Source organism: Protopterus annectens, chromosome 1.part1 (genome assembly GCF_019279795.1).
Source record: "Protopterus annectens isolate FY-2018-M chromosome 1.part1, PAN1.0, whole genome shotgun sequence".
NCBI lineage: Eukaryota > Metazoa > Chordata > Ceratodontiformes > Protopteridae > Protopterus > Protopterus annectens.
The window spans coordinates 723,580,583-723,605,916 of NC_056726.1; the positions used below are offsets into that span (position 1 = coordinate 723,580,583).

The following is a 25,334-nucleotide window of genomic DNA, read 5'->3' on the forward strand; positions in this document are numbered from 1 at the left end:
CTATGAAATGTTGAATGAAAGACGGCGAAACTGACAATTGCCAAACAGTGACCTCATCGAAAATAAGTTCATTGAATGGCCATAGTTGTCCTACAGCCAGGAAGTAATGCGATGCATGAGGTAAGTGAAGGGAAACCTTTAAAATTTGCCCTATTCCACACTGTAGTGCAATATAGTTGGGGGAGGGGTTGCAGCCTCCTACATTGGTGGGTGTGGGTACAAAGACCTCCACTTTGTATTTGCAATGTTGGCTGACTATGGCCATTCAATTATTTATTTATTTTTCCCCCTTTCGATTGTCGTTCTTCAGTAATTGTCAGTTTTGCTGTCTTCTGTTCAATATTTCACCATTCGGTAGTCAAACATAGACCCTTATCCCCAATGGCCTTAGTTGAAAGGAGAAACTAACCAATTTTGAAAGGTTTGTTCCTTCTGCTTTCAGAAAGGTAATATCTGGGGCTCAATCCCCAAAAGTAAAAATTCAAAATAATCTGAGAGACCATCCACATAATCTTCCCAAGTCTCGGACAAGCTAGAAAATGATCCAAGTCAGATCTGAAGAAAAAAGTGATGACTTCCTTGGATCTAGCGTAAATGTTACCTCCAGCCCTACCACCTCAAGTTTTGCTCATCTGCCAAGGATACAAAAATTCGTCATCTGTGGATCCAGTGCCCTCGCCATTTTTGGAGTATCACAAGCCCCAGGTCCTCCTCTATCATTTCCACTTGTTTTTCCAGAAGTGTGACTGAGGAAGATGTGGAAAAAGTAGCGTCTCTGCACTCACTCAAATGGGTGTCTTACTGGCTCCTACCCCTTCAGGTCAGGAAGGGTCTGTTCTTCAACCACCCCCCCACTACATGTTCCTCCTCCAATTCCTTCCACTGTCTTGAGTCCCTGGATCTGAGCTGTCCACTTGGTCTGGCTCAGATCTGAAGATAGATCTAGCTTCAGATCCGAAGCTTACTCTGAGTGCTCCTGTTCAGTCTGGTCTACCTTCAAGGCTGGGAAGAGAGTTTTGTATGCTCTGTATAACAGATGAATTCAGCTAACTCTGATCTTCAGCCTTCTAACTTGATGTCTCTGTGCTCTGAGCCTTATCACGCTGTACCACAGGGACAAGCCAGTCCAAGGCCCCCAGGCTTCCCAACAGGGATTCTGAATTTCTTTTAGTACCTCCCCAGAGCGTCCCACTGAGGAGGTTCCTAGGAAAAAAGAGGAAACACTCTGACTTCCCAGAGGGGTCTGTCAGAGAAGAGACAGACTTCAGTGAAGGGTCCCCGCTGTCACCTCCCGAAGATGTTTCACTTGAAGATATCCTTGAGATTCTAAAGCAGAAAGGTGGCTGGATGTCTAGCAACTCTTCAACCACGGAGTCTGTATTCCTGGAGGCTTTCTGTGCTGGCACATCTACCTCCTGGGTTAGTGTGCCCACTGACAAGCTTATTTTTTGTGTTTCTTGGTGGGTGTGAAAAGAACCTGACACAGGTTAACCCATACCTTGGAGACTGGACAAGATTATGGCACCACCTTTGGATTTTGAGGTAAAGGGGTGCCTGTTGATGCCATGGTCATGGCAGCAACCACAAAAAGGAACTTTCCACTGTTCATTCCCTTAACAGTCGGTCTAGGGTGAAGGACAGGTTTGCAGAGTGTCTATGCCTCAGTGACCTTCGCCTTAAGGTCGCTGAATTTGGCACATTTTACAAAATTAGTGGGATTTGATTAAGGAACTATCAGATACGCTAGCAGGATCCATTTCTGCAGACATCCAGTCATCTGTGACTTCTCAATTGGGCTACCCTGCAGTCTGTTTCCAGTTCTTCCATGAGGCTCCTTTTGTATGTAGCCAAAGGATCCTCAAGGGTACCAAGTTCAGGCATTTCAATCAGGAAACATGCCTGGATGTGTTTACAATTTTGCAGAGCCCTTCAAGTCTTCATTCTTCAGAGCTTCTTTTGACAACAATTTTGTTTGGCCCCTAAAGTAAAGGACAGATTATCCAGTTGTGAGAAGGATGGAAAGACCGTCGCATCTGCCATGGGCGTATGTTTTTCAACCCCTCAAAGATCCTTTTCTAGGCATAAGTGAGGTGGTAAGAAAACGTGGTTCAAGAAATCTTAGGACCCTTTCCAGGACACATGGGTAGGAATTTCCCCCAGGGGCAGTGGGGGGAAACTCCAGTGGTTGATACTGCCCCCATGGCAGAAGTGACCAGCAAAACCAGGGGTCCAGAAATTTATTTTGATGGACGTTACCCCAGTGCTCCTGAAAGAGCCCGATTGTCAACTTCTGAAGGCACGGGGGTCGATTTTATCCCTGCACCAGAGAGCCTGGCTTATATATGACAAAAGATACTTGGGTGCAGAGGATTATTTCCAGAAGTTATATAGTACCCTTTTGCCTTCTATTTCCAATCTCAAGAAAAATCCTAGATATTCCACTTAGTCTGAGGGAACAAGCAGCAATTCAAATACTAAAGCTGCTAAAAAAGTCATCCAAGAGGTCCTGCCAGACCACATATAATCTGGAACTTACTCAAGATTCTCTTTAGTGTCAAAGAAGCAGAGGACTGGAGACCAATTTTGGATCTCCGCAACTTAAACAAGTCAGTTTTGGATGGTCACAGATCAGTCCAGTCTCCATTTTCTGGGCAAAGATGACTGGATGTGCTCAGTAGACATTCAGGATGCGTACTATCGCATAAAGATTAACAGATGTTCCATAAGGTACTTGCGCTTCTGGCAGGGGAACAGTCATTATTATCAATTCAGAGTTCTGCCGTTTGGTCTCACCACACCCCCCGGGGTGTTTACCAAATATGACAATAGTAGCAGCTCACTTGCGACTGTAAGGATTCTGGGTGATGTTCTTCGTCTCCCATTGCTGCAGTCCTTACATATGGGTAGTCCGCTGTCCACCATCGGCCCGAATACCAAAGGGCTAGAACCGGCGTCGGTCATCGGCGCCCGAGACTGACGTCAGTACGTGCCAGTACAAATGCGCATGACCGACGCCATATCCTCAGTCTTTCTTGCCGCGTGGTCCTAAGCAGAAGCAGCGTTTGCGAGTGCCGTTCGGCGTTCTGGAATTGTCGGTTTTAGAGTTTCAGACCGGAGACCAAGTTGGGCTAAGTACCCCGTTGGGGACACTTTTGTCTTTTTCTTGCCTCAGTATTGACGGATGTCAGAAAAAGTGAATAACTGTATTTCTTGTGGGAAACAGATTCCTCATATGGATTACCATTCGCTCAGTATTCCTTGTTTAGGGCCTGAGCACGACGTTGTTGGGTGTCACTTTTGTGCTACTTTTAACAAGCGTACTATTAAACGTCGGTTGGACTGTGCTAGGCTAGTGTTTGGTAAACGTTGCAATTACAACATGCCGTCGGATTCTCCGACGCCTGGTTCTTCTAAGAAACGCAAAGAGAGGTCTTTGCGGTCCAAACAGGATGAGTCGTCCGCTCCGGACGCCGGTTCTGTAGAACCACCGACTACTTCAGCGGCTCCTTCTGAAAATTTACCTGAGTCTATAGGGGAGCCTTTGTTACTACAGGAAGTGGCTTCTCCTGTGTTAGGCCAGGCTGAGGGTGCTTCTCAGGTGTCGGTGGTTCCCTCCCCTCTCAGGATTTCCCTCCCTATTCTGATTCGGAGGCTGAGGACACTACTCCCTCTGCGTCCCCTCCAGAAGATTTTTCGTTCTCAGAGACTTTGCATTCCATGAGGGAACATTTCAAATGGGAAGGCCAGGATTACTCTGATTCTCGTAAAAGGCTAAGAGACTTCTTGTTTTTGCCTCAGCATAGGCCCTTGGCTATTCCCCCTGTACTGGATGTTGTTCAGGGTGTATTTTCTGAGGCTGCCCTTAACCCAGATTCTCTGCCTCCTGCCCCGGTTAAACCAGATAGATACTACAGGGTTCCGGAAGCTCACAAGTACTTGTACAAGAGTCCTAGGGCTGATCCAGAAACTATTTCTCAAGGCCCCAAAGGTGTTAGGGTGTCTGTGGTTAAGAATCCAGTTCCTCTGGACAAGGATGCTAGGGCCCTGGATAGGTGGGGTAAAAAACTGTATACCTCTTCTACTTTGGCTATGAGAGCTTTAAATTGTCAGTTTCATATGCTCAGGTATCAAAATTATTTGCTGGGTCAATTGAAATGTAAAGTAGATGCTTTAGCTGAAGGTATTGACTGCAAGGAGCTTCAGGATTTAGTGCATGCTTCAGACCAGGTTGGTAAGCATTCTTTGCAGTGTGGTTTTGATGCTTTACAAGCTTCTTCCAGGGTGGCTGCTACTAGTTCTGTTGTTCGCAGGCATGCCTGGCTTAAAGATCAGACCTTGTCAGAGCATGTTAAGGCTCGAATTATGGATGCTCCTTTGCAATCTGATGTTCTTTTTGGCCCTCCAGTAGAATCAGTTTTGAAAAAAATGGAGGAAAAAGCTAAGTCTATGCAGACAGTTAAGGACTTTTTACAGGTTCAGCCCCCTAAGTTCAGTAGGAATTGGCCTGCTAAGGGATGGTCTTTTCCCTCTTCGGATTTTCATTCTAGGGGCAGGTCGAGGCGTGGTAGAGGTAGGGCTTCCTCTCAGGGCCCTGTTACTTCTAGGACTTTGAGTTCTTCTACCCCTTCTGCTGGGGAGGGCAGGGGTCAGTCCTTTCAGAAGCAGACCCAATGACCTGTGTCTTCAGCTGCCGGACTCTGCTTTGCTGGCAGCTTCTCTAGGAGGAAAACTGGGACTTTTCAAAAGGAATTGGCATTTGGTTACCCAAGACAAATGGGTATTGGACATTATAACTCGAGGCTACAAATTTTATTTTCACACATTCCCTCCTTTCAAAGGTATGCCGGATGTGCCTCATCAGCAAAGACTGGAAGCACAGGCACCAATTTCTTCTCTGCTTCAGTTGGGAGCAATACAGGAAGTTCCTTCTGCGGAAAGAGGCACAGGGTTTTATTCCCGTCTTTTCTTAGTGCCAAAGAAAGGAAATACTTGGAGACCCATTCTGGATTTATCCATTCTAAACACCTTTCTGGAAATTCCAAAATTCAAGATGTTAACACTGCAACAGCTGTTACCTATGCTGGGCAGAGATCACTGGATGGTGACTTAGGAATGTGAAGATAGGCCTCTTTGAGATCCAATCAGGCCCAGTTGCAGGAAATTCCTGAGATTTCGGAATGGGAATTTGCATTATCAGTTCTCTGCATTGCCCTTTGGCTTATCTACTGCGCCCAGGGTATTCACAAAAGTCCTGGCTCCAGTAATAGCTTTTCTCAGACTAAAAGGAATTCAAATCTATCCTTATCTGGACGATTGTTTGATACTGGCTCAAGGCAAGCACGAACTTCTTCAACATCTGCAGTATGTAATGACAGTTTTAAGATGCCTAGGGTATTCTGTGAACGAAATAAAGTCCAGTCTAGTACCCTCACAAGAGATGTGTTTTCTGGGTGTAAGACTGAATACAGCTACTCAGATGGCATTTCTTACCCCGGACAAACAAAGAAATCTTCACCTATACTTCCAACAGCTATCAGTAATGTCCAGGCTGACTGCAAGGACAGTCCTTCAAGCCTTGGGGTTCATGGCATCTTGCATTCTAGTACTTCCCAATGCCAAACTGCATATGAGGAAGCTACAATGGTATCTCAAAAGCATTTGGACTCAACACAGCCACGATTTGGACACTGTCATTCCAATTCTACCTTGCATTCAGAAAGAATTTGTGTGGTGGGCTCAGGAATGTCACCTAAACAAGGGACTCTCTGTGACCCAACCAGAGGCAAGTCAGATATTAACGACAGACGCCTCGGAGTCAGCCTGGGGAGCTCATTTCAAAGGAAAATGGATTCAAGACCTTTGGCCCCCAGAGCTACTTCACTTGCATATCAACATGAAAGAGATGCTGGCAGTTCAATTTGCATTGAAAGCATTCAAGGACCTACTTCAACCAGGACTGGTGTTATTCGAACAGACAACACAACTGTCATGTGGTACATCAACAAGCAGGGGGGAATTCATTCTTACCCCCTTTGCAGACAAGCAATGCTGTTATGGGAAACTGCTTTAAATCTGCACATCACTCTTCTAGCACAGTTTCTGCCAGGAGCACAAAATTCTTTAGCAGATGTTCTGAGCAGACAGATGGTGGATCCTCACGAATGGAAGTTGGACCCTCAGGTATTTCTTCAGTTGACCATGGCTTGGGGAACTCCAGACATAGATCTGTTCGCTTCTCCTCTGAATTTCCAACTACCTCTGTTTTGCACAAGGCTGTTTCATCCAAAAGCCTGGAAAAATAGATGCACTATCCTTCAGTTGGAGCAACCTTCACATGTATGCCTTTCCTCCTCTGCCTCTTCTTCCAAAAGTACTGTTGAAAGTCAGGAGGGACAAACCTTGCATGATCCTTATAGCACCGGATTGGCCTCGTCAGCATTGGTACCCTCTGTTGAGGAGCTTAATTCATGGGACACCTTGGCCATTACCACAGATTCCTCACTTATTGTCTCAGGAAAACAATCATTTTCTCAATGTCAGGGTGCAATCCCTACACCTGACAGCCTGGCGCATTCTATTTTAAAGAAGGAGGGCCTTCAGCTCCCTCAAGTTTTGGATGTTATTTTGGAGGCCAGGCGACCTAGTACTCGAAAGGTTTATGCTGATAAATGGAAGAGATTTTTTCTTTGGGGTGCAGCTAAAGGTTTTGATGTCAAATTGCCTAATTTGAGTTGTACATTGCAATATTTGACTGTTTTATTGGACAAGGGTTTGTCCTTCTCTTCTGTAAAAGTGCATGCTGCAGCTATTTCTGCTCACTATGATTGTGACTCTCCTTTGTTTTCACATCCATTGGTTAAACAGTTTCTTAGAGGGGCAAAGAAAATAAGACCCCCAGAAGAGCTCCTACTCCTGCCTGGGATCTTAATTTTGTTTTGGAAAAGCTGACTCTGCCTCCTTTTGAACCTGCAGCTACAGCTGAATTTAAGTTGTTGTCTTGGAAGACTGCTTTTTTGTTGGCTGTTACTTCTGCTAGAAGGGTATCTGAATTACAGGCCCTCATGGCAGTGGAACCTTTTCTGATTTTTCACAAGGACAGAGTTTCCATCGTACTAATCCTACTTTTATGCCTAAAGTGATTTCCAATGTGGCATTGAACCAATCTATACATTTGCCTACTTTTTATGCTAACCCCCAAAATAAAGGGGAAAAAGTTTTATGCTTTGGATGTACATAGGCAGTTAAGGTATTATTTGAGCAGAACCAAAGAGTTCAGAAGATCTCAACAATTATTTGTTTCTTTTACTTTGACTTCACAGGGGAAAGCTGTCTCGAAACAAACTATTTCCAAGTGGATTGGCCATTGTATTACTTTTTGTTACTCTCATCATGGAAAGGATGTTCCAGTTGGGATCAGGCCTCATTCTACTAGGGCTACGGCCACCTCTACTGCTTTTCTAAGAGGGGTAGCTACTAAAGATATTCTAGAAGCAGCTACTTGGAGTTCTGTACATACCTTTACAAAGCATTATCATTTACCTCTTTATTCTAAGTCTAGGGCTGGGTTTGCCACTGCAATCTTACAGGGCATGTTAGCAGCTCCTAATGCTATTTAGTTAGCCAGCCTCCCTTTTTCCGTTGCTCTGGGATTCTACCCATATGTAAGGACTGCAGCAATGGGAGACGAAGAACATAGTACAGTTTTGTACCTACCATAAATGTAGATGTTCGAGGATCTCCATTGCTGCAGTCCAATTTTCCCTCCCTCCTTCCCCCTTTTCTTTAGGTTGGGTTTTGGGTGGTGTTTTTTGCATTCTGACGTCTGAGGCAAGAAAGACTGAGGATATGGCGTCGGTCATGCGCATTTGTACTGGCACGCACGATGACGTCTCGGCGCCGATGACAGACGCCGGTTCTAGCCCTTTGGTATTCGGACCGATAGTGGGCAGCGGACTACCCATATGTAAGGACTGCAGCAATGGAGATCCTCGAACATCTACATTTATGGTAGGTACAAAACTGTACTTTTCCATATCTAGACAGCTTGGTCATTACCACCCTGACCAGACATCAGTTAATATATACAAGAGATCAGGTTCTCCAGATGTGTTCTCATCTGGAAATAACCATAAACTGACAAGTCTCAACTGGAACCAACTCAGAATTTGGAATTCATAGCATTGTTCAACACAGTCAGTGATAGCTTCATTGCCTCCCTCAAGGAATAATCTGCAGTACCAAAATTTTGGCCTGCTTAGTCCTTCAATCTTCTAGAATCAATGTCAGGGGCAGTAACACTAGTACCTTTAGCCAGGTTTTACATGAGGATCTACAGCGGATGCTAGCAACATAATGGTCGATACTTTACCAGCCCATGGCAACTTTTTGATTTGAATCCCTCAAATATGCAAGAGAGATCTCAGGTGATGGATTCAATCTGATCAGGTTATAAAAGGCCATCATTCATAGTCAGCCAAAGGCCATAGTGACCACAGATGCTTCCCAGTTGTGGGGGCACTTTCTGAAAAAATGGTCCAAGGCAGTTGGTGCCCCGAAGAGGCCAGTTTGTATGTCAGAGCAGTGCTTTTAGTGTTGCAGGCCCTTCGAGATGTTATGCCTTCGGGGACAGTTGCAATTCAAATGGACAATATGTCAGTAGTTTGGTAAATCAAACAAGGAGGTAACTGGTCTTACCCCTTGTGTCGAAGTGCTCAGTGTGTGGCAGTGGTCAATCTCATTCAACCGCTTTCTCATAGCAATGCACATTCCAGAGAAATTCATTGTGATAGACAAGCTGAGCAGGTGCATTCTTCTACCTCACTAGTGGTCTCTCAACAAGTCAGAGGAAAGTGTGTCTATGCCTCAGTGATGTAATGTGATGGAAGTGATGTTTTTGTCATTGCGGCCAGTCTTGCTACAATTGTTTTGCTTCTCCTGTAAACAAATGCAGCCGCTACTTTGCCCTAATCCCCCCACAGGGGGAAATCACTGAAGGATGCTGTACTTCACGATTGACCCACATGTACTTTATGCCTATCCACCAATCCCACTAATTCCAGAATTTTTACAGAATGCTAACATTTTGAAGAGCAGAGTCATCCTCATTGCACCTTACTGGCCTCGACAGATTTGGTTCCCCTTCCTTTGTCCTCACTTCACCAACCTTGGGTTCTGGATTTGTCTCACCTGACCGGCATGAGCCATCCAGATGCATCAAACCTCAGGCTTTGACAGCCTGGCTTCTCCAATTCCATTAATAGCCAACCTATGCTATCTTCCCCTGTCTGACATGCACTTTTATCTTCACCTAAACCTTCAACATGTAAACTTTATTCCAGTAAATGGAAGAGATTTGTGTATTGGGAACATCAAAATCATGTTGAACCTTTTTCAGCTCTGATACACAAGATCCTTGAATTTTTGGCCCTACTTTTTAAAGAAGGAGCTAGTTCCATAGCCGTTCAAGTTCATTAATTTGCCAGTTTTCTTCCCCTGATTTACTAACAAAGGTGAGTGCATGTTGCATTTACTGGATATTCACAGACCATTGTTTTTACCTGCAAAGAACAAAAGACGTACGAAAAACAGACCAGTTGTTTCTTTCCTTTGCCAACTTGAAATTGGGGAAACTGGTTGCCAAAGTAACTTTAGCCTGATGGCTAACTAATTGTATCATTTATTTATTTAAAAAAAATGGAATTATCTTACCACAACCACAACCAGTATGAGTTTATTCAACTAGATCCATGGCAGTTTTTTTTCCAGGATGTCCATGGATTACATTTACACAGCAGCTACTTGGGCTGCTCTCACCATACCTTTATATCTGGTCTCCAGAGGTAGAGCTTCATTTTGGTTCAACTGTGCTCATGAAGTTCCATCGAGTCCACCCAGGATTTTAGATAGCTGGGAATTCTGTCCCATCAGTTGAGGATAGAGTGAAAATTGACAGGTGACAACATCAGTTAAAGAAATGTACTTACCATAATATTCTATCTGTGTTGTCCATTTTCATTCTTCCTCAACTCCACACCTACCAACCCCCCATCCTTTGCAAACTTTTGGAAGAATTAGTTTTAGGGGATATCACTAGCTCCAGATAGTGTGTTTATGTATTGACTGCATGCAATGTTTTACTCCTTTATCTATGCATAGTAAATAATTCCCTTCCAGCAAAAAATCTGCAAATAAAATCTGAGGTAACCTAGGGTCGATGCATTATGGGTAAGGGAGAAGCTCTAGGGTTTTTGGTTGCCGCCAGCTTTAGCAATGGTCGAGCTGAATCCAAGGGATCTGATCCGAACCCATCAGTTGAGCAAGAATGAAAGTGGACAACCCAGATGAAATGTTGTAAGTACATAACTTTGTAAAACCTGAGGAGAACAAGTCCAGGATGACGTCCCTGCTTAATTTAGCAGAAGCTGTGTCAAACAGGCATGGAAATCAAACCAGAAATAGATAAAAATTGGGCAGCATCTGAATGTGCCAAAAAACCCCCCCAAAAAGAATATAGGATGAAGGATCAGATGAGAAGGCAAGAAATGTGGAAAATGCATAAATGTAGTTGCAAGTACAGAAACCTCTTGAAACAACCTCATGTCGATCAGAATCTAATGCAGGAATGGTTCAGGAGAGGTGAATTTAAACCAAAAGACAATAGGTTAATATTGGCTGCCCAGGATAGTGGACTACCGGCACGTTAATTTACAAAGTCCATTGAACATGTTGGAGAAACGGATAAATGCAGGTTTTGTAAAACAGAACTGGAAGCAGTCACACATCTTGTTGCTGGGTGTGATACACTAATGGCAGAAAGCCTGTATACTGAAAGGCATAATAGTTTGGCAAGACTGTTGCATGAGGGATTGTGCAAACATTATAATATTGAAGTAGAGAAGCATTGGACACGTGAGCCACAGAGCATTATAAAAAATGTTTGTCACATGGAGTCACCCATTACCAACAGTTCAAAAACAGATGTAGTAGTCCCAGGAAAATACAAAAGTAGCATTGATCATTTAAATTGCTGCACCCAGTGATTTACAGTGTCATAAAATACCAGAATTTGCAGGAAGAAATGAGGGCAATGTGGAAGATGTGGATACCCAGTCAGTTCCAGTAGTAGTAGGAGCAATGAGTCTCAAAGAATTTACAGTCATATTGAGGTATGTTACTGATACAGGAGTAGTTAATTCTGGGGCACGTTTCAGTGCTGCAAAGAGCACTTTTGGCTAACATCAAGGACTGAAACAGTACTAATTTCATGAACTTTAATCATACTTTGATTTAGGAATGGTGTACATTCCTGTCATGGTATTAGAAACCCAAAAGTGTTGGAGACATTACAGAAATACTGTAAATGCAGTTTAAATGTAGAAGCATTATGTGCTACTGCTGCTCATCGACTCGCTCTATCTGCTATAGGCATGACATACAGGTGGTAATGTGATTATGGCCATGGTTTGTGTGTTGTGGACTGCTGGTCTGGATTGACTATCTTTGGAAAAATACCATAAGTCCGTAATGAGAGCCATTAACTCGAGATGTTTCAGAATCTTATTACCTGTTCAGGGCACAACATTTGTTATGCATAACTTTCATGTTAAGCATACATTGCTCCCCAGATCTACATCCTACTGGGGGAAGGAACAGAGTAGTAGGTTCCGGTAGCATCTTTGCTTTACCCCGGATGCTTGGGAGTCTGGTCCCTAGCAACTTTCAGGTAGATCAGTAAACTTTAAGTATATCTTGTTTGAAAAGAATGATTACCTGTTCACTAGAATCTTTGGTATGGGACTTTGGGAAATGTTGAAGAGGAAGGTGTGTGTTGTGGGACTATCCCACAGTATTTAAAAGAGCAGATTTGTCCAAGCATGAAGAAAGCTTAAAAAAATGTGATAAAGTATAGTGTAAATACATACTAGTTTAATAGATGTATTTATACTAATAGATTAACTAGTATAAATACTAACTGTTGCACATGGCTGTTTTGCCCCTCAGAATGCCTTAAAATTATAAGAAACTGAAATTAACTGTGACCTTTATCAGAATAGTTGTTCAGAATTTAGCCTGTATGTATTGGTGTTCAAGTGATGCATGCTTTTACTAAATTTTATATTTAACATGATTTCCAGGGCGCTATTGGGTTGAAATCTCTGATACCGTCATCTCTGGCACTTTCCGACAGTGGAAGGAGGGAACTACTAGAAGTGAAGTATATTACCCAGGTAAGAGGAAGTGAAGTATATTACCCAGGTAAGAGGAAGTGAAGTATATTACCCAGGTAAGAGGAAGTGAAGTATATTACCCAGGTAATAGGAAGTGAAGTATATTACCCAGGTAAGAGGAGTCCTAATTTAACCTGTATACAAATAGTCTTGTATCTGTAACTGGTCGTTTGTGTGGTCTGAAAGCCTTTTGTTACTGGTGCCAAATCACTTAGCCTATGCATCGTGTTGACAGTTCTTCTAAGCAGTTGTATGTTCACTGCTGTCATGTTGCTAATAAAGCTGTTCAGAGAAGTATTTGGTCCTGACAAACTGCCTAGTATGTCATTCCCTCTTTATAGAAAATGCTGGCATACGAATCTATTCCACAGGCCTGAATCAGCCTTCTGTACTGTGCTTAATAGTAAGAAAAAAGTGATGTAGTAATCAAAAGTAGCCTCACTGCAGCATGTAATGTCCTTAGTGCTGAGCTTACATTAGATGGGTCAGTGTGTAATCAAATGATTTAAAAGCAAGATGTGCCACATCTCTGCAATCAGCCTATTTTTTTTTCCTTTTCTTGTTTGCCTGCAGTGCAAGTTCACCTTTTATACAACATTTTGAGGGAGTTGCTTTAAAAATCATTCTTGCAGCTTCTGAATTAGTCAGATGTGTGTTGCACATTTTATTACTCACTCAATAACAGAATGAAGTTTTGGCTGATTTTTTATTTATTAGTCTTGTAATTGAGCAGATCTTTCATATGTCTTAAAAAAAAATAGTCAGTAGGACAAGTTTGAGTCAGCGTAGTGGTAAGTAGCTTTCTCATTTCTGAGAGTTCAGTATTTGTCAGTATGTTTAAACCATTATGGAAGGGTTTTTGTAATATATACAACATCCCAGAGTTGTCATGGCCTAATGTGTACAGACATGTACAAGAGAAAATAGAAAATAAGTAACATAACAAAGTTGAAATGTCGTGAGGAGGTACAGAACAAAGGAGAGGAAGAAGGTCAAGTATTTCACATCTGGTGCTTGAAAACCATAAGGTTGTGGGTTCTGTTCCGTTCCCATTCCAGCTGATTGGATGGCTGACACTGCAGTGTAACATTGAGGGAATGTGGCTCTCCTGAGTGTCATCCTTTGAGATATTACACTGAGGTCCCATCTGCCTGAGTTGTTGGTAGCAGAAGCGGCTGTAAAAGATCCTTTGGCTCCTATCAAAATGAGTTGGGGTGCTTTGTTTCTGCATATACTTGTAACTTAACTGATAAACAATTGCATACTATTGGCACATTTACATAAATACGTTGTAATCCCTTCCTTTTAGTGTGTGTGTGTGTGTGTGTGTGTGTGTGTGTGTGTGTGTGTGTGTGTGTGTGTGTGTGTGTGGTTCCCCACCACCATCACACACTATCACCCAGTACATTATATATACTGTCGTAACCATTGCACGCTTTTTTTCCCCATCCATAGTGTAGGGGGATGTCCATTTCCCCCCATGCCCTGGCCAAATTCCCATAGTAATAGAATTACTACCGCTAGTCTCCCCTAAAAAGAGGCAGTTGGCCTGCTGTGACTAACCCAGTTAATGATGGATGGAATCTTAATAGAAGATTAATGTATGTAAGTAAGCAAGCATAGAAGAGAGAGATTGTTTGGTGGGTTAGATGTCTTTTTACACAGAACTTCATATAATCAAGTTATAGTGACTTACTACCTGTGAGTAGTCACTGTCCACATCAGAGTCACTGGTGTAGGATAGAACAGTAATCAAGGCAGGAGAAAACAGAGCATAAACTGGTATTGAGAGGGTCTCTTAAGGTAGTGGGTATTTTATCCTAGAGATTTTCTGAAGATGGAAGCAAAACCGTTTTGAACACAAGTATCTCCTAATTGTCAGAAGATTATCCAGAATTACATCCAGATCATGCACTGATTATCTGGAATTGCATCCCAATTTTGCATTTACTCAAGCCTTTTGCTACCATTAAAAAAAAAAAAAAAAATTAAAAGGTGGAAGTGCAAAACACGTTTTTTTTGTGGGGGCATAAATTGCCATGACCTGCAAATTGTCAACAGGAGAATGCACCCTTCTTTCCACAAGACAGAAAAAGTAGAGCTATGGTGCAATAGCAATAGTGTACCACCTCTTTCCATGCAAGGAAATTCCTTAATGGCAGCATAAACACTGAACTGTAGACTACTTTAAGAATGAGCCCTGTTTGTAAGTTTCAAAGCCACCCTCGTGTGTGCTTTCCCAATCCCAGTAAGAGACGCATCATGGGTAGGCATGGAAAGGAGGCATATATGGTTCCCGATCAGAAGAGCGAATGAAGTTCGAAAGCAGAGAATGTCGAAGCCACAGAACAGCATTGTTTTTTTTTTTCCAGGGAAAATATCTCTGGGCCATTCTCGGGACTTCACCATTTCCTCCACTGTGCTGCGATCATGGAGTTGGTATGTTTAAGTTGGGGGGGGGGGTGTTGGGGGCGAATTTTTTCCCTGGGAAAAGATTTGCTGATCTGTGACTTCAACATTTTTGGCTTTTGAACTTTATAGTTCGACAGAATAGCATTCGCTATTTTTAACGTTCGCTCTTGTGATATAGACATGCATGTTATTTCCTCAAGATTGCGTGCAAGGCTGTAAATTGCCGAACATGTTCACTTTTTAATACCAGGAGGATGTCATATGAATAGCAGACTTTAAAATATTGCAGAATGAAGAGAAAAAGTCAGTAAGCATGTAGTTTAAACACCTCTATGATTCTACCGATGCTTTTGAGACAGGGTAGTTCCTTCTGAAGTACTAAGCATGGCACAGAATCTTGCCTTTATCAGATTATATAAAAAAGCATGTGGCTTTGGACGGGTATTTGTTTGTCTCCCTCTCAAAAAGTGCTTAAAAGGTAAAAGAACACACACGCAAACAACTGTTACTTTCAGATAGCTGAATATCCTAGGAATATCCCAGCCAAACGGCTAACTGTTTATAGAAAACCTCTTACTTTGAATAGCTCGGAAGAACACTGAAAAAAGACCAGTGGAAAGGAGGCAGAAATTGAGCCAGGCAACAAAGCAGACACAGGAAGACTGGTCCTCTTCCGGGTCAAGAGGGTATCTGTCTTAACTAGTCTCCTCTTATTACCAGGAGGAGTATTGTATCTCACTGCAAAAGCAAGTGTTTATCCTCACATCTGACCTTTGAGTGACTGAGCTTGTTCTCTCCCTGGACCATGTGGCTTTAGCAGTTTTCATCTTAGATGAACTGTATTATTAAAGACTCTTCCTTTTGACTGGGAAAGCTAGATCTTGAGAAGAGCTAGGAACAACAGTTTTAGGAAAGCAATTACTAGAAACATAAGATGCTTAGAAATGTACACCTTTAGGTAGATGCACTTGTTTCACTTTTCAAGCACTTTAAGGTTTGCCTTACAAATCAAACAGGACTGTGCATGGTGATCTTTGTGTAAGCTTCTATCTACCATCCAGTCAAGACTGGACTTAAAGTTAATTTATTTGACCTGTAATGGTAACTTATTCCAGGCTGGCAGTACTTTGAGATAGGCACCTATCTCTTCCTGTGAGTCTTGTTTGTTGTAGATTTAAGTTTCTAGTCCAGGTGTTTCTAGAGCCATTGGCTTTGCACAGAAAGAAAATAGCAAATATGGTTTGTGTTTTTCTTGTTTCAAAAAGCAAGATACAGGTCACCTCAGAGTACAGAGTATGAGAGTTATGCTGATTGCTCTTAATAGTTAAAAGATTCAAGGCCTTCTGTTTTCTTGGTAAGGTATTTTTGGTGCCTTTCTAGTTGAAACATGCTTTGATTTATATGTACCAAAGAAAGTACTCTAGTCAGTGATAGGTCTGACAAGAGAAGAAGAGTACAGTGGCTGGATGACTACTTTGAATTGTGAAGGCATTTCCTTGTTAATGAATGAATACAGAAACTATTCCCTGACTATGGTAGAAGCATAATTGAGAAATTTGTCCACGCAAGTACTCCAGTCTCTCATGACAGCATCTGTCTGAAGAGGAGTGCCATTTACAGCATAAAGTGGTAATTTCTTTAAGCCAAATGTTACTATGCTGCACTCTTCACATTTAACTTGAGGCAGTTTTCTGTGCTCCAAGCATATGCATATTCCAGCCCTTGAAGGAGCCATTTAGTATCGGTGGATGAGTGCATAACTGCACCCAGTTTACGATTAGCAAACTACTCTATCTTGCAGACTGCTAATAGGTGACCAGTGTCTGGCATACATGGCATCTTCTGACCCATTGCTGATGGGCCTGCTGCTCATCAGCAAGTTGTATGGCATCAGAAATACTCTAAGAGATCTAAACCTCTTCTGCAGCATCAACAGAATGGTTTGGAGGGACTGGTATCCTGCTTTAAAATGCCAGTGCTCTGCACAGACTACCCTACCTGTGCTATGGGCAGGGATGAGTAACCAGAGCAGTAAAGGGCATCATTGGGAGATGCAGCTTGTTGGCTTATGAGGTGCCTACACATGGTGGGAGCTCCTACCAGTCTTTTCACCTGTTCATACAGCTGGACACTAAAATAAACTGTGAAGGCCTTCCCTTTAAACTGTTAAAACGGAGTTGCCACTGCTTAATATCTCACTCACACAGTGCACACTGAAGTATTCAGAGAGGTGTTCAATACACCCCATCCCCAAACTACAGCTGACTGCATGGATGATAATTTTAATACCTTATAGGCACCTTCTTTCTGGGGATGTGCTGCAGGTATTCTTGGAGGCAAGCAAACCTGGTACTAGAAAATTATGTATCCTATCCCCACTTCTACTTCACTTTGCCTATCAGCCACCTATTCTACTACTCTTACTGCCCATTCTCCTGTAACCTCCTCAAACTCTCTCTCTCTTCAACCCTTCCTATTCTCATTAAAGCCTACATCCACTACCACTATCAAGAAACTCCTTCAGAAACTGAAGCCTTGCACTAATGCCCCTGACAATATTCCCTCTTATTTTCTTAGTATAGCCGCAGATGCAATTGCCTACCCCATTAGCATCTTAATCAACCGTTCCATCCAGGAATGCTCTGTGCCTCAACTGTGGAAGCAAGCATTCATCATCCCCCTACATAAAGGAGGCAACAATTGCAACGTCAACAACTTTCCCTATCGCTATTCTGTCCCCCATTTCTAAACTTCTGGAAAAGTGTATCCACCTTCAACTCTTGCCACATCTCTTAGATAACAACCTGCTGACCCCTACACAACATGGTTTTAGGCCAAATCACAGCACTATGACTGCCCTCTTGTCATTCCTTGAAACCATTAACATAGCACGTGATTCAGGCCACATTGTCTCTACCCTATTACTTGACCTTTCCAAGGCTTTCGACACCATCTCACACAATCTGCTCTTAACCAAACTGTCTAAACTTAACCTCTCCCTCTTCCATTAATTGGTTCTCTAGCTACCTCTCAAATAGACAGCAAGCAGTAATATGGAAGAAGGCCACTTCCCCATTCCTTAGTACCTCAACTGGAGTTCCCCAAGGATCCATTCTTGGTCCCTCCTCTTCAACATATTCATCAATGATTTTCCCAAATCTATCCCATTTGCAAACATCATCCAATATGCAGATGATTCCACCATTATTTGTTCTGCCACCTCCCCCTCACAGCTCCTAAAACTGACTCAGGAAGCTTTTTCAATAACTGAACAATGGATGAAAACAAACCATTTAGCACTCAATGCATCTAAAACAAAACTTATGGTATTCACCCTTCCAAATCCACCTCCTTCAATACAAACTCCTTCTCAATTACCAGCCTAAATAAGTCACCCTAGAACTAGTGTCCAAACTAAACTACTAGGTGTACAAATTGACAATCGCCTGAGCTACAACTCCCATCTACAACTAAATATTAAAAGACCCATCAAAAACTAGGTATGCTCTACCAGAACCAATACCTTACAAGCTCCTCCAAAATCACACTCGCTTCATCTTTTCTCATCCCCTCCCTTCTCTATGGGGCCCCATTACTGACTAACCTCCAGTCCTCTCTAAAAAAGCAGCTTTCCTCCTGCTATAATAAAATTGCCAAATTAAGCCAACAGCCATAGGTCCACCACTCACCACTGTTCCTCTCTTCAAAACTAAATTGGCTCAATTACCAAATCAACTCAAATATATACAGCTGACTTTTGCTCACAAGCTCATTCTTAGCCCTTCTCTTTGTCCCTCCCTGTCTTCTGCCTTCAAAATGCACCTACCAAATAGAATCCTAAGGTCCAACAATCAAAACCTATTAGTAGTACATAAACCATGTCATCCCTCAGGCAAATACTTACTAGCTTTTAACCTTGCCCGTCTTTGGAACTCACTTCCACCATCTATTCACCACCACTAACCGTACATGTTCACAAAATCTCTTCATACACACCTAAGGTCCCAATGGGATTGTTCTTGCTCCCTCCCCTCATAAACCTTTGTCACCCTGCCCCCCTCCTACTTATGATACATAACTCTTCCTATCAAAGCTTATGTTCTCTCAGAATATTTACTTTATAATGCAATTTTATATTCTTTTCTGAACAACTTCTCCAAATACATATCTCCTACTGTTCTCAACTTATTTACCTGTTATTTTCCCTCATCAGAGTGTAATACTTTAAATACTTTTTAATGTTTTTGAACTGTGTGCTTATATGTTTTAAATGTTTTAATGTTTAAATATTTTATCTCTCAACCTGTATAATTTTATTGTAGTTATTTTGTATGTACCCAATGTTTGTCTGTATTGGAGCTTTTCTCCCCAGGACTCCATTGAAAACGGGTTCTTTCGGCCCAATGGACTATCCTGGTAAACCAACTGCAAATAAATAAATAAATAAATGTATTCGTAAATGGAAAAGGTTTTCTAGTTTGTGCCGAGAAAAGCATCAGCACTCATTCAGGGCTGTTCCTCCAGTTCTACATTGTTATCTTATAGTCACTCTTGCTCCTTAACTTTAATCTTTCAGCCATTTCAGTATATCATTCTTATCAATGCAGTATAATGTGAAAATGTTTTTGAAAGGGATGTTGTGTATGAAACAAGTAGCTCCTCCTTGATCTTAATTTTGTTTTGGAAAAACTTACTCTTGCTCCATGTGAACAGTCTCATCAGGCTGACCTTGAAGTTCTTGGCATGGATTCCAGCAAAGATGGGGCTTCCTTAAGAACTAATACTTTATTCTTGAATTGGAGTCAAGGATTTACCTCAAAAAGTCCATCTCCCAGTCTTTCCAGAACCTAAAAATGAGAAAGAAGTTAATACTCCACATCTTGGGTGTCCACATACAGATGATGCTCTTTCATAGGTTCATAGGTGTGTACTAGGCTAATGGCCCTGTAGCCTTTACAAGCCTAGCCCATAGGATTACCCTGGCATCGTGCCACCTGACCATAGTTCCCAGAGCCTCTGTCGAGTAGAGCCACTGGAGTGATCCCCAGGGTGAATTTTCTATTTCCCATCCACTCATCACGATTTCTGATGAGGGCCAGTGAGGTGCTCTGTTAGACATGTATGGGAAGTCTATTCCGTAGCATGGGCAGTCTCTGGGTTATGAACCTGGTCCCTCCAGTATGTTCTGTTGATTGTGGTAATGTGGTTGAGGTCTCTGGAGCATGTAGTGCTGAGGGATTGGGATTTCATTAGATGTAGCAGATTTCTAGCAGAGCTGGGTTAGACATGGCTTTGTAAGTCAAGCAGAGATCACCTCTTAAGTAGGCGATATGAGACTGAGAATAGTTAGTTTCTTTGAGTCTGTCCATATAGGACAAGTGTTTAAGGCCTAGGATCCTCTTAGTGAAGTACTTTTGTGGCCTCTCCAGCTGTTGCAGGTGTCTACTGAGGTACATGCCAAATGGGGTCTTGTACTCCTATGATTGGCAAAATGAGGGAAGAGTAGAGTGAGACCATGACCTCTTTCTTCCTGGATGCAATACCCTTAGTAATGAGATGTGCCACACAGAAGGACTTTCTTACCACAGTGGCAATGTGGTGGTCAAAAGAGGTTGCTGTCAACCTGTGTTCCCAGATCTCTTGTAACGCCGTCTGTGTTCATTGGACAACCATCAATGTGATAATTGGGTTTTTCCTAAAGGGGATGACTACGCATTTTTGGCATTGAGCTTAAGGCCATGGTTCTGACACCAGCTGTTGGTCTCAGTGAGGCCTTTCTGTAGGATGTCAACATCACTTGGGGAGTTGATTAATGGCTCCCAGCTTGCAATCATCTGCAAACTTTGTTAGCCAGAGAAGTAAATACCAAACAGGAGAGGACCCAGGACCGAACCCTGTGGGACTCTACTCGTGACTGGTTGACAATCTGACTTGGAGTCTGCTACTTTCACTCTGTGGGTTCTATATGTGATCCAGTTTGCAACCCACCTAGTGATATAGGGGGTTGATGCCTAGCTTAGTGAGTTTTTCTATGATTCGTGAGTGAGGAATGGTATCGAAGGCCTTTGTCAGATCAAGGTAGGCAGTATGAACCACCTTGCATTCATCCACAGCTCTGGTGACTGACTCAAAGAAGTCAACCAGGTTGAGCAGGCATGATCTACCCTTCACAGAACCAAACTGTGTGGGATCCAGAGCTGAAGATTCCCTGTATCCTTGTTTATTAGGTCCATGATCATGCGTTCCCTAACTTTGCATATCACTCATCAGGCTAATGGGGGCAATAATTACCGAGGTCTGTAGTCTCTCCTCCTTTGTGGAGAGGGATGACTATAGCAGTGCACCATTCGGTAGGGACAAAGCCTGAGGTAAGGCTGTGATTGAACAAGGGCACACAGATGAGGTGCCAGTTCACTTAGTAGTTCATGTAGAACGCAGCCAGGGATATTGTCATGTCTCATAGAAGCTGTATTCTTGGCAATGGACAGTGCTGTTTTAACCTCTGCAGCAGTAATACTGGATGCCTGGCAATCTACTGGTATTGTGATTGGTCCTTGGGGGGGGGTAAAGTTGGCACTGAATCTGTCAGCCAGTATATTGGCAATATCTGTTGGCTCAGTATAGGAGGGTACCATTGTGCAGTAGCTCAGAGCAAATCTGGGTATTGCCGTGAAGATTCTTTACATAACTATAGAAGGCCTTGTGGTTGTCTACTATCTGCTGCAATTTTTGTTTTCATAGCTAGCTTCAGAGGATTTGATGAGGGAGCTTAACTTTTTGTTGAGGCTGATAAAGGGAGTTTTTCCAATCTTGGAACTTTATTCCTCATCAGTTTCCTCTTCCTGTTGTAGAGTTTGTTTATGGCTGGAGACCACCAGATTGGCTTCCTTTTTTTGGAGGAAAGCGTCTTAATTCTATTGGGTATGGCGAGATCCAAGCATTTGTGTACTTGTTTGTACAGTGCATTGGTGTATGATTCGTCGGTTATGCAACTATTCTCCATTTGCCTGGGTGCTGTGAAGTTAGCCACCTCTGTTTTAGGAGCCCAAAGTTAGCTTTGGAGAAGTTTTTCTTGGTGGTTACATTTGCGGGGGTGAGGGGGAGGGTTGCCGTTTTTCCAAGGTGGTTAGTTTGTGGTCAGCTCTAACCAAGGAGGTGTTGGTGTAGAACAGTGGTCACCCATGTTAATGACCAGGTCAAAGATGTTGCTACCTCTGATGGGGGGTAATAACGAGCTGGTCCAGGGCATTGGAATTAATTCCAGGAAATGTTGGGCAAGTGTATTGGTACATGAGTAGTTTTCCTAGTTAATGGGGGTAGTAGAAGTCGCCCAGTAGGAGTGTTAGATTGGCCCCCAAGATCCTCCAGGATGCTTAAGAATGTGGAGTGTGAATCTTGGGACATGGTTGGGGACCTGTAGCAGGCTACGACCTGAATCGTTGTCTTACCCAATGTTAGCTGCACCTAATCTCTGATGCATTATGTTGGGCTACCAGTCTGGAGGTGTGTTATGAATATATAAACAAGACTGCCTTTGGAGCTTCAATCTAAGTTCTGGGGTTCAAGACTATACTAATGCTTTTAGAACTTCTGATAAGTTTATAGGTTCATAGGTTAGTACTAAGCTAACTGCCCGTGCAAGCCATTTTAAGCCTAGCCAATTATCCCTTGTGAGACTCGAACCCTGCACCTTGTGTTGTTTGTAAAAGAAACACCTTAACCATTAGGCCACCCACTCAACCCCTTATTTCTAAGGGAAAAAAAAGGGCAAGGTACAGACTATTTCTAAATGGTTGTCTCGTTTGTGTTATACCTACCACAACAAAACTAGGCAGATTTGAGGCTCATTCTATGAGAGTTTAAGCTTCGTCTATGGATTTTTGCAAAGGGATGGATTCTAGAAGTATTCTAGAAGCGGCAAATTTGTCCTGTTGTATATAATTAAGCATTATAAACCAGATTAATTTTTCCATGACCTCGACAACCTTTGCTAGAACCATTCTCTAGGGGCTCCTGGACCCGAATCCTTCCTTCTCTATCCTGTTGTAATAGGGTAGTCTACCCATATAGCTTTAGGCTATTGCAGCAGTTATCCTCATGAGGAACTTAGCACAGTTGTCAAACTTACCATAACAGTAGCCACTCCCTCTCCCCATCCCCCTTATTTTTGTATTTTTTTATGCCAGGGTGCAAATGGTTATTGTCCTGCCATAGTCCTCATTGATATAAACTCTGAAGGGCTTGGTGCCCAAGTTTGTCTTTTAGTCAACTCAGCTGAAGTTATCTGCTAGTTTGGGTTCATGGAAGATGCCCCAGGAAATGTCCTCCTTTCATATCCTTGTCTGGGCCCATACAGATTAGGCTGCTGAAGCAGTTATCATATTATAAACATCTACCGATATGGTAAATTTACTTGTATTCAGCAGTGTTGCGGAGTGTAAAAGTTATGGCAGGGTTGGTGGCACAGCCAGATCATGGTCAAATGGGGCCCTGGGCAGGGTAATGGATTGGGGCCCCCTAGCACCTTCCTCCACCCACCCCATAGCCATTCTAGTGTCTCATAACTGGGGGAAACAAGCAAGTAATACTCACAGACTCTCAACATGGATTCAGACCCCATCATAGTACAACCACTGCCCTCCTCTCTTTTACTGAAAACATTAATCTTAACCGGAATAATAAAAAAATATCCTCCGCTCTCTTCCGCTCTCTTCCTGGACCTATCGAAAGCCTTCGATATGGTAAACCATCAGTTACTTCTATATACTTTAAAAACCCTGTATCTAGATACTCCAGCCATTAACTGGTTTCAAGCTTACCTCACTGGGAGACGACAAGCAGTAATGTGGCAAAACAAGCTCTCCTGCCTACTACCAAATACCATAGGAGTTCCTCAGAGTTCCATATTAGGACCTCTCCTCTTTTCAGTCTTCATAAACAACATCCAAACAGTCATCCCTGAAGCCACCTGCATTCAATGTGCAGATGACTCTACTATAATATGTTTCAATGCCTCTCTTGCAAATCTACTAACTACCACCCAACATAGCTTCACCAAAGTCGAAAACTGGCTTGCAAACCATCTCCTGATCTTAAATCCAAACAAAACCAAGTTACTTCTCTTCTACCCAACCAATAGATCTCCAACTGAAAACTTCACTATAAAATCCAATAATGGGACCATCATCTCCCCAGACACCTAAACAAAGCTATTAGGAGTAAACATTGACAATAAACTCAGATTTGATATACATATCAACCTAGCCATTAAGTCAGTCAACAAGAAACTTGGGACCCTATATAGAATTAAAGCCTTCCTTACCCCGAATGCCAGGGTAGCCACAGCCCGTTCACACCTTCTCTCTATCCTACTATATGCCTCTCCTGTCCTCACTCACCTTAACAAATCTGATCTGGCCAAGCTCTCATCCTGCTATAATCACATTGCCAGGTTCGTTACAGGCCTACCCTACAGAACACACCACTGTACTAACCTGAAAAAGCTTGGATGGATAGAATTCCCACACCTTCTTCACCAGTCCCAACTCATAGAGGCCTTCAAAATCCTTAACCTGAGAATACCCCAGCACTAAAAAACTTAATGACTCCCTACTCCAATCTAAGCTGCCTTTGCTCAGCAAACAGACTCCTTGTCCAAACAACTAAATCTCTCAACCTAGGTGGTGACGCGCTATTTGCCAACACCACTGGTAAAATATGGAACTCTCTCCCAAATAACATCACGCTTGCAACTTCTCTAAGTCAATTCAAAAATAGTCTAAAACTCCACTTCAAGTCACACTGGCTATGTCCTTGCTCAAACCCAGACTAGCTCTGTGCCATTAACTAAAACATAAACAACTAGCTAAGATAAGTACTTTGTATACTGTGATAAAGAAATATGTATCCTGTCTAACTCTGTCATTATACTGCCTACCGTCCTTGGTAATATGTTATTAATGTTACATTTGTAGTAATCTCAGAAATAGTAATGGCAGTCTTGTACTTGTATGTAAATAGCCTATGTTTTTGTTAAGTTCTTTCAACTCATTTACTGTACCTAATTACCAATGTAACTCTGTTGGAGCTTTTCTCCCCGGGCCTCCGCTGAAAAAGGACATGTATCCAGTCGGACCATCCAGGTTAACAAATGTAAAATAAATAATAAAATAAGTAATCATAAAACACTGTTCAAGCCTGTCAGTGTGACTACTGTTTTCTTCTTTACGTCTGTAGTGATTACAGATATTTAGATTTAATTTAAAACTTTTTTTCAAATTTTATAGCATAAACACTGATGGACATTTGCTAAACAAAACACAACAAAAACACTTATTAACAGTAAACGTCTTTACTCTTGACAATCACATTCATTGAAACCCACTTTCAAAAGAAAATGCATCTGGCCAGTGGCAGATTAACCTCTGGGCTGTTTTCAAACCGTAGGCCCTTTGCACACATTTTTATGATTGTGCATATGTTCTTAGATTCACCTTCCTGACCATTCAATTATATTCCGTTTACAATACAGCACCACTGGTTAGTGTATTAAATTTGTAATTTGAACACTTTTTGTTGCATTGCTTACTAGAAAAGTATGCACCTATACTGACAAAACTACCCATTTCAGAGCATTACAACCATAAGACCCCCTCAAAAATCTATCCTTACAATCCACCAGTATCAGTCAAATAA

The 25,334-nt window shown here is 42.4% G+C and overlaps 1 protein-coding gene across 1 annotated transcript in view; it reads left to right on the forward strand.

Annotated features, from left to right (window-relative positions):
• SIGMAR1 (sigma non-opioid intracellular receptor 1) overlaps positions 1-25,334 on the forward strand; it is a 318,701-nt gene that overhangs the window by 234,756 nt on the left and 58,611 nt on the right. Inside the window, exon 3 of the mRNA XM_044077789.1 lies at positions 12,135-12,227. Within this exon, the coding sequence (XP_043933724.1) occupies positions 12,135-12,227 (93 nt within the window). The remainder of the gene's footprint in view (positions 1-12,134; positions 12,228-25,334) is intronic.